General features: G+C 38.2%; 1 protein-coding gene across 1 annotated transcript in view; it reads right to left on the reverse strand.

Moving 5' to 3' along the window:
- The window catches only part of LOC139722342 (sodium channel protein 1 brain-like), a 42,866-nt gene extending 34,237 nt beyond the window's left edge, over nucleotides 1-8,629 (reverse strand). Inside the window, exons 1-7 of the mRNA XM_071633652.1 lie at nucleotides 8,321-8,629; nucleotides 4,397-4,524; nucleotides 3,785-3,871; nucleotides 2,497-2,520; nucleotides 1,766-1,894; nucleotides 1,226-1,332; nucleotides 471-683 (exon numbers count right to left, since the gene is read on the reverse strand). Coding sequence (XP_071489753.1) covers nucleotides 471-683; nucleotides 1,226-1,332; nucleotides 1,766-1,894; nucleotides 2,497-2,520; nucleotides 3,785-3,871; nucleotides 4,397-4,524; nucleotides 8,321-8,629 — 997 coding nt within the window. The remainder of the gene's footprint in view (nucleotides 1-470; nucleotides 684-1,225; nucleotides 1,333-1,765; nucleotides 1,895-2,496; nucleotides 2,521-3,784; nucleotides 3,872-4,396; nucleotides 4,525-8,320) is intronic.
- Nucleotides 8,630-10,504: the final 1,875 nt, after the last annotated feature.

Raw genomic sequence — 10,504 nt, forward strand, 5'->3', positions numbered from 1 at the left:
ATCAATGCATGAAATAGCATAGAATGCATTGATTACATAAAAGAATTATGTTATCCTTTGAGATGTATAATGAAAATAATAATGTCTTCTTAAACCAGGGTAATCTCTTCAGGGGTTTTGTGTTCTGTTTGTTTGTTTTTTGCCACTTCTCTACCACAGGGCCTTGCGATATTATTACACCAGCGTTACCATGTACCCATTTATACACCTGGGTCGAGAGGGACTTGGTGGGTAAAAACATCTTGTCCAAGGACGTAAACGCTGGGCGGCAATCAAACTCGGGTCCTCCGATTTGGAATCGGGAGTCTTTTCCACTAACTAGGATGCCAAAGCGCCTCCACTAATCTGTGACAAAATGGTGCATGATACAGAAATGTTTGTCTACCAGTGCTAAAAGCAACTTTTGGAAAGAAACTGTCTTTATTGCCCAGTAATTGGTGATATTCTGCAAGACCAGTGAATTTTCATACCTGGATCTTGGGTGAAGTTGTAGTAGGCTTCATGGCTGATATTGAGACCGGCCTCAATCTCCGGCACCACTCTGACGCATTTCCGCCGTAAGACTCCTCGGAAGAGTTGGAGGGCGAACAGGGAGATGATGCATAGGGCGAAGACGGTGAGGAGCATGACCTCGCCCAACATCTTGGTGGAGCGGATGAGTGCGTTGATGATGCTCTTCAAACCTGGTCGTCAAAGATTCAGCTTATAGTTAGTGAACCCATAATTTTACACTGGTTTTCAAAGTGGATTCATAACGCAGCTTATCCTCTCGAAGAAAATATCTACTGTGTTGTTTATATAATCACACTCGGCATTTGTATCAAAAATTTCACAAGTCCAGAAATACAGGTAGAAGATTCCATAGCACATCGGGAAAATTGAAGCTTCTATGTGGAAAACTAAAGTTGACTGAATGACAATTTAGATTGCCAAAATGTGCACAGATGAACTAAAGTAATGTAAGTATCATGAACAAAAATGATAATTGCTTTGCCAAATGATAAATCTGTCATTCTGTAGATTGAAATTAGATCTTAAATTCTATTCACCTTTGCAATAAAAGATAAAAATGTTAGTAGGTCTTCTCGTGATCTGATATCAAATGCAGAATTTCAAAACTAAATTTGTTCAAAGCTAATGATATGAAAGTTAAATCTACTATCTAGGACATCATTGCTAGTACCATGATGTTCAGGAAAGATTAAAGACTGGATGCTACTCATACCTGGCACAACGGAGATGGTCTTTAGCGCCCTCAGTACGCGGAACGTTCGGAGGAAGGCAAAGTTTCCAATATCCACCTTCGCTCCTTGGAGTATGAATGTGATGTACCTGTGAAGAGAACAAAAAATATGATCCGTCACAGAATGGCGTCCTTCACAAGTTTATCAGGAAATCCGTTAAAGTTCAACTTCTGTAAGTTCAATCGCAGAATTAGTTAATTTCTGTGAGTCTATCTGTGTGAGTGTGTGAGCGCAATGTAATATCGATCATCATTTAATTATCGTCTATAATGGTTACTACCTCACTATCAGCATCTTAATATTATCCTTCCTATGGCTTCTACCTCTTTTTTCAAATAATGAACGAAAAATGGTGCCCTTTTTCAAACTTCTGTTGTGAAAGTTATCCATACACTTGCTGGAAGCAATGCTACTCTTTTAACCAGGAAGGTTACAAAAATGGCGCGGGAAATGTAATTTTACGAGAAAAACAATTGAAAAAGGTTGAGAGGTTAGGAGCTGGAAATTATCGGGATGCTTACGCTAGGAGGATGACGAGGAAGTCCAACCAGTTCCACGGGTCTCTTAAATACGTGAAGGAGTGTAACGCAAACCCTCTCGCTATAATCTTGACCACCATCTCGACGGTGTAGATGGCAGTGAAGACATACCTGTCGTAATCAAATGCACATGCAAATATGAATAAATGACAATATTGACAAAAGGGAACTACGTATATAATAATTCATAAAATCAAGATCAGTTTTGGATGGTTCATCGGCAAATGACTGTTGTCCTTCTATACTTGATTGTTGCCCACTTTACATTCAGTCTAATATCGCTTTAAGTTTGCATCTGATCATAACATGTATTACATTCCTTTCATCACTACATAGCATTCAGTTTCCGTCCATTCATGAGGTGTATAGTGGTATGGTACTGTTTTCTAGACTGCTAACAACACAGGATCTTCATTTAAGTTACAGATGAAAATAATTTGGAGGGAGCAGGCTTCACGCATCTCTTTTACTGAAACTACGGCTGTCATTAATTTGTGATACAAGTGACCATCATTTGGTTTTTTCATTAAATGTTGTGAATAATGTTCATTTAAGCAACTGGTTATGTTCCGACGTGCGCGTGCCTTGTTATTGTTAATGTTTTTATTGTTGATTGTTTTCAAATGACTTCGAAACTGCCTGAGGTATGAGACTTTTTGTCTTTCAATATTGCGATGTGAAAAAAAAGGGGGGAAAAGTTTACGAATACTCACTCTGAGATGCTGAGGAAAGCTGGCCTGGTGATCGTAGGAAGATTCGCGTTTTAGGTAAGAGATGGAAAATAGGAGAAAAGAGAGGTAAAAACAGACAGGAAGAAGATGAACAAAAATGAAAGCGAACTGTCGTGACTGAGATGGAAGACGAGCCACGTCAATTTTGTCCTCCATTTCTTAAAGTGATAAGTACATTCTAGCCACTCGTGATCCGACTTCAAGGCATCTTTTGAAATTCAAATCCGATTTAAGGACCAACGCGGATGGTTCATAAAAAGAGCCAGTCCCCCCCCCCCCCCCCCCCCCCCACTACTACCACCACCATTTTCCATAACATGGGGTAAAAAAACCCAGGAGACTTTCCCCTCTCGACAAGGCACAAACAATCGGCGCTCTCTTGTTCTGCGATTACCACTGATGGGTAAGCAAAACCTTTGAAGTGCTGTCGGTGTTCGGGAAAAGCACTTGATTTATGCCTGCTTCTTCCCATCCTTTATGAAACATCTGTCTGTCTCTTTTGATATTCAAATTTAGCCCAGCTGAGGTTAAAGTTATTTCTTGGTTAGGTTAAAGGCGTTCATCATCAATGTCATACAATTTTGAAATTTACGGTATTTAGTTCCCCTATTTTTGGCTTGCTAATATCAAAGGTCAACTGTGTGTATCAGTTCAGTTTGAGTGATTAAGAAGCGAAATTGTGAAGAATAGATCCCTTTAATGTGTCTCAGAAGTTAATCAAAGTTTAAAATTGGAATAATGAAAAGAGTTTTCAGACATCTACTTATATCAACTCGAGCAAATACTGAATACACCTTAACTTTCATATCATTTTATATTATTTATGTCATTTCCAACAAACGAAATACAATTGCAGTTTGACATACAGACATAACAAATGCGATATTTCACCCAGTATGGTCTATATACAAAATAAATGTAAATCCTGACTAAGTAACTTGAGTAACATGCATACGATCCAAATATCAAACATATCAATATTCATTCAATTAAGCCATTAAGAAAAAATATTATGTGTATGTGTAGGTAATTATATAAGTTATACGTATTCATATGATAAGTAAAAGTGAATAATTAAACATTTGTTGTTGTTTTTTAAGTGAGGGAAATCTAAACATCCCATCATCTTCAAAATTAATTACAGGTAAATGAAGAAAAAAATATCCGGACATCCGCTAGAAATTACATTTTACACTATAAGTACATTAAAATATCGAAAGTTATTTAGGGACATGGGATAGGGGATAAAAATATCGACTAATATACTCACTCTGGTTCGTCTGGTGGGCGGGGCGTGTCCTGGGTCAGAATTACGCAGTTTGCCACAATGGTGAGCATGACAAAGACGTCAAAATACGTGCAAAGCGGTTAAGGGCAAATCTTTACTGCAGGATTTGGTTGAGCGTATATTTCAGTTTGGTGTATCTGTAAAAATGCGTCTTCTAGGAACATCTGAGCACATCTCTGCATTCATATACTCAAGTCATTTGATATGTGTTTACTTCGAGCACTCTACGGAGTGGATTTGGCGCTATTCAGGTTACATTATATCATCATTATCATTATTTAAAGCTATTTAGCTGATAACATTGAGTAATAGCACTATTTGCTTTCTATTTGCACTACACATACTGAAGTTTGTCGGTATTTACTTTTTACAGGTTGTAGTTGATGTGGCATCTCTGCCCTAAATGTAGCCGTCAAATTTTCAGACCTTCGATCGCCTTTGAGTGAGATATTTCAGATTGCGATTTCTCTGTAACATTTTTTTCCATGGAAAATCTGAGGGAATAATGCATATGCTTTAAATTTAAAAAAAAATGAATATTCATATCTAATTCTAATTCTAGAGGAGAAATTATGTTGCCATGGCAAAGGATATTGGTTGGTGTAGATGTTGATCATCAGCCTTCGGAGTGGGTTCAGGGGAGATAGACACCACAAGCCTTTGTTTGTCGTGAAGCGGAATATTTGCGTGCTCTTGAATTTTCGCGCCACCACCACAAACGTCTGCAGGTAGAAATGAACATAGAAGGTATGAAAATATTGAATGGTATGCTAACATAGTTACATAACGTGACATGAAGTTCAAAATAAGAATATTGTCTAACTACTGTAATGATCCCATTACGTCTATTAACAAAAAAAAAAAAGTGTTTGCCTGTATGTTAACTTGCATACGTCACAGCCAAAGAAAATGTTACAACAATGCATTCATAAGGTGATACATTGAGAAGACATGCTGCATTCAGGAATTTCTTTTAATCATTATGCCATGAACATGTTTCGAGGAAAGAGTGGAAAAGAAACATCCCATTATCGATCGTGACATAAATATTAGATGTACTCAATATTGCAGTCATGATGGCAAGAGTTTGGGAGATGGCGTCACCTAGTGTTGGCACTTTAAGTGACGACGTTGGTAATAACTATTTGGTGAGGGGTGAAAAGATGAACAGTAAACATCATGGACGTAATCCTTCTGTCGCGAACTCGTTCATTATGTGAAGGAGATACCAATTACACGGTCAAATTACCACCATTACGAGCAAATAAAGTCACCCCTCCACCCAGCCTTCCCCTTCATCCGCCTTTTATCTATCTTTCTCAATATTTTTTTTCTTATTCAAGTCGTTACTGCTCTCAGAACGAAATAAGGAATATCGTTCATAATAGCCAGTGACTTCGACTGATTAACTAAGCGTTTCCATGGTTACGCTATGAGGCCTTCGAGACGACCTGCGTGCCAAGAAACATTTTTAATGCTGATTAATTCAAACGATCAATTCGGAGAGAGGCTTGAATTGCCATCTGATGATAATTAGGTACTGACTCTTCTGCTCTAAGCACGGCATTATCTTTGCCAGCTTCAAAATATCTTATATATTTACGGTTATTTCGAGTTGCTGTAAAGGGCCTTAAACAGAGAAGAAAAGCACAAAAAATCTCAAGTTCTGACAACATGATTGTTACAACAGGTACAATGCATGAAAATTACACAACGTAACCGCTATTACAAGTTTACTTCCGTTGTGTTTACTGATCCAATCGCTCTTTGAAAGATTAGCCAATCTCTGCTAATGGAATTTACGATAGTACACTGCATCTGTACCCTTCTTCTTTCTCTTCTACCAGGTAGTCAAATATTGACCTATTGGCACCTTCACTGGCTCTGCTAAATTTTCAAAGACAGAGCAAATTACACATAACACTCAGTGTACAAAAGTGCTCCTGCGACATCCCTTTGACGTGTAAACTCTGTCTTGCTCGGCAGTGAACTCAGTGCTGTCGTCACAACTATTGACATCTACACGTACATGTATGTGCGCATTGCTGATGCTAATTGACAATAAAGTACATGTGCGAGGGAGTTGCATGGGGGTATTTTTGTTTGTTAAACTTTGGTTGGGAATGATGCGGTTCTTAATTGTTGACACTGTTCAACAATGCTTTGTCTTCAGAGCAAGAAGCCTGAATGCACACCTGCTGCTCCCAGTGGGGATCATCGTCTCGACATCTTTGATTTAAAGGCATTTCGGAATCAATTTCACGAGGGAAGCCGAAATTCAGATCAGTCGCTGCATCGAATACAAGACAGCTACTTAAGCAGTATATTTTTCGATCAATGTGTGATTACACCAATTAACAATGGTTTGTAACCTTTTTAACAACGTGTTTAAGTACCAAATACAATGATTGGATGCATGAGGTCGACAAGGAGCAATATTGTTAAGAACTTCGATTTTGTCATAAGAGTAACACAGCGGTGGTTGAATGAAAAGTACATAATGGTACATAAATATATTTATACTACATAATGGAAGTTGAACAGGTAGGAGTTTTCATATTGCATAACCGAAGAGAAATGCCGGAATGTTTCTATATATAGTCTTTTTTATGCTTTTCTTAGCATAGAGTATTTTCTCTCAGTAAAACAAACCCATGGACTGAGTAACAAAACCTGAAATCTTTTCCAAGTAAGGAAGATTTTCATCAAGACGTTCCGTCAAAGCACTTGTATGCGAGTTACTTATGTATGCTAAGCTAATGAGTAGACCAGTGAATGATAGTTTATCTCTTTCAGTTGTTGATGTTGTTGTTGTTGTTTCCTGAGGATTTCCTAAATTACCGTACGCGTCTTTTGCTATCAGCTCAATCTTGACTATAGGCCACGTAGACCAATAGCTCTCTCACTCAGCAGTAGGCCGCTTTCAATGGCGGTAGAATAATGTGCATTCGTTGTCACGCAATTTTTTTATTCAGGGCACATGCCTAGACCGCAACTTCTCGGAGCAATCAATATGACATTAATATTTAATTAGACTGCGCGAATGCCAGCAAACAGGATGGCGGAGTCGCGACATTTTGTTCTCTGTTTTGTAATTTGGATCGTCTCGAGATTAATGCTATTACTTTCTTTAATGAGTAGATTGTTTACGCTAAATAATGCTTGATATTGATAGTCAGAAGAGCTAGTTATCATAGAATACAGTTATGATGTTGGATGATGTTGAAATACAGATGAAAAGTTTGGCGCAGGCCCGCGGAGGAAACGCGGGGTTTCTGACAGCACCTAGGACTGTTTTTTAACTGCTGACGTCACGTTGGTTTTGATCAATATTCTAAATAGAGTTGCCTTTCTTTTCCTTTGTCGTCTATCTATTTGTTTGCTTGGCTGCCCGGGATCCCGCCCAACAAATACTGTGGTAAGACAGAAAACCAAGATGGAGGAACCTTTGAATAGAGCGAATAGACATTTTCGTCTTTCTTTTTTCTTCGCTCTTACTGTTTGCTGTGGAGACAAAATGGCGGCCACCTTGTCGCTTCTAAGACGGCAGTTCCCTCTGCATATGCCAAGGAATAAACGCGACCCCCATGAAATTTACAATGATATACGGCCGCAGACGTCAAAATTCTTATCTGTGTTTTGATAAATCCTTTAGTTTCTATGCTCTGTACCAGGACATTCTAATACACATTACTTTATATCATTCGTTCTACTTAATTTCCCTCACAATTTGAGATGTAAGGAAGAAATGGATACCTAAGGTCATGTTTTCACTCTTACTTAAGAGGATTACGATATGATTTGTTCAGTGTTGTATTATGTTACAAATATCGTAATTCATTTTCATGTTATTTCATTTATGATTTTTACAACAAAGTGTTGTTGGAAATGATAGCAGGCTTATTTTCAAAATAATGATGTTTACATATATGTATTTTTAAAGGTGAACTTTTATATGTGATGATATTAAGGTTTTGATCTTAAATTCCGTAAAGCACGGATGTAAATTTATGAAAGTCCTCGCATAACAGCAGTTTCATGGATACGTGTATGTGTAAATACAAATACAATATGTATTTAAACATGAGCTTATGTAGTATCTGTGTATATTCCTCTTCAGTTTTTGTATAAACCACTACAAATTTAGTTATCTTCAAATTCTTCACTCGATTTTGTGTTTAATGTATAACATGGGCTATTAAAGCATCATTAAAAAGAGTAGTAGCTACAGGTATAAACGCATCCCTTTTATAACAAAACAATGGTTTGGTTTCAGAATTGCTCAAATTTCATAAGCGGCAGGGAAATGGCAGACAAAAGGGAACGTACGAGTGTATTACGCGATTACATTATCTCACCACAGGTATTTGATCCAGGTGATTCGAACTTTTCGCTTTAATGAAGTATTTACTATCACCAATAATATATCATGAAATTATGTTTCGAAGTAAATGGAACTGAAAAGGAATGATAACGTTGTAGAGATTTGAACACGATATTTTGGTATATTTTGCTTACCCTGTCGTCTTCCCGTCCCTTGTCGAATTCTTCTAGAGGAGTGCTCAGGAGTTTCCTGGGGAAAGGACCGAGCTTGGCTGGTACCACGCAGCCCGCGTCCAACTCGGTATCGATCTCGATACCGCCATGTTCCTCCACCTCCTCCTCTTCATCCTCAAGTTCGGGATGTTTGCCAGACTGGACGAGTTTCTTTCTTTCGAGCTTGGCATAGTACCTCTCGTCGCCCTCCTCGATGGCCTCCCGAGTGAGTTTCCTGTAGTTGATGTTGTCGATATTATCCCTGGTGATAACGGCGGGTGTTGCATCCATGATTGCTGCAGGGCGGTCCCCTAAAAAACTGTCCCTTAAAAATCCTAGAGGAGGATTGTTCTATGATAAGTCAGAAATCTTACGATGAGCTTTCGTCCAGACAATCAGATATTTCTCTTGGGTTGCCATGATGGTTTTACCATTTTGCAGACATTCAAGGTGGACTGGCGAACCACGCAGTGGAGAAGTGTTCAATCGAGATATCGGCAAACCCTAACGTTTATCACGCCGACACCAATAGAAATATTTACCGAGCAGATGAAATCAGTCTCTGATCACGTTAACCAATATCCTTTTCAAAGTTTACACTCGCTGCATGTATTATATCCAAAATAAGAACCTCTGAAATATGTCGGTGAGGATGTTCCTCTCGGCTACCCGTTGTCTAGATGGGACCAGCTTGCTGTGATCTGTATAGGGGGTAAAGGAAACAGTAGCTATTGATTAGTAAATATCACACGTCAACATCTGCGCCATAGCACCAACCACATGCCGACAAACATATCAAAATCTGCTCATAAGCTATTACTTACCAAACCTGATACAAATCCTGAAAAGATTGGCCTTAGGTGTATCGAAGAATCGTAATTGTTACTTACTTTTAGGCATGAAAATCTACATCATTCCATGATTCTCAGCGATGTTGGAGGTAATGCTTCAAACTGTCCCGTAACTCTTACTGATGGCGGACGGGATGTGCTTGAGTCAACAACGTTCTATCTTGAGTAATCTCCCCCCTCCTATTGTTTGTGTCCAGAAAGTATTTGGGACTTAACTCGAGGGGGTCATCTTTGCCCCGTTAGTTGACGTAGGTTACCATGGAGCGCTCCTTTGTACGTGGTCAGCGCCTTTATACCCCACACAGCCCAGCGAACAACAGGCGCTCTCCCTACCACTCAGTTATATGCAGCATTAGCAGCCCGCTAGGCCGCGGAAGAAAGGAGAGAGAGAGAGAAGAAGAGAGGGGGATGAGGAAGAGGGGGAGAGGGGAGGGGGTGGGAACCTATAAGGTGTGTCATGAAAGTATATACTAAAGAACAGCCACAAAGTATCTTACAATTATCAATGTATGAATGTAACGTAGAAACAATAAAATCAAATCCCCTCGATGAAAGTATGAAAGTGGGTCTACCTAGTTTTTCGGCAGGAGTGTTCAATTAGGGAATCGTTGCTGTTTACCTAGAAACAACACAATGTAATCAAGTGATGATATTCAAATACAATAGGTGGAAGCCATTTAAGGTTTCAAATTTGAGATTATTATTGTATCTAAGCCAAAGAAGTAGATAATTTTGAAAATCTTTTTTTAAAACTAATCACGCATGCATGTAATCATTTATGTGTTTATAAAGATTTTTTTTCTGTCTCAATCATTCCATTGTAATCACAACCATTATCAAAATATCAATGTCTCAGTGGAAAATCTATAAGAAAATCGCATACTTGTCAATGCTTGTCACTCATTGTCCAAGATAATCTAAAATGGTAACACATTGAAGAATTATACATTGAATACCTGTACATAATACTCTGAATAGATTATTAATTAAATTTTCCTTTATATCAACAAGCTTAAAAACACTTCCAAAGAGTATTATCTACTAGATTTAGAATCCATTTAGATTAGTTAGTCACCTTAAAATTAGCACACATTTTTTTTTTATCGTGTAGGAGCGGAAGTGAAATTACAGTTGGTCAAGGAAATACTCTCTTAATGTTCTTCAAAGTAAGTTACCGTCAGCAATCAATGTTAAATCTAAATTGTTGGTGTTTTTGTTTTCTGATCGTTATTTTGCTACAAAATAAAATATGATAATAACAACGTAACTGGTACACAAGACGTACATCGTAAAATATATATATATAAAAAAAAAT

The sequence above is a fragment of the Diadema antillarum genome, unplaced genomic scaffold (assembly GCF_040938485.1).
Source record: "Diadema antillarum isolate AM-2024a unplaced genomic scaffold, OU_Dant_1.0 scf00000163, whole genome shotgun sequence".
In the NCBI taxonomy this organism is placed as follows: Eukaryota; Metazoa; Echinodermata; class Echinoidea; order Diadematoida; family Diadematidae; genus Diadema; species Diadema antillarum.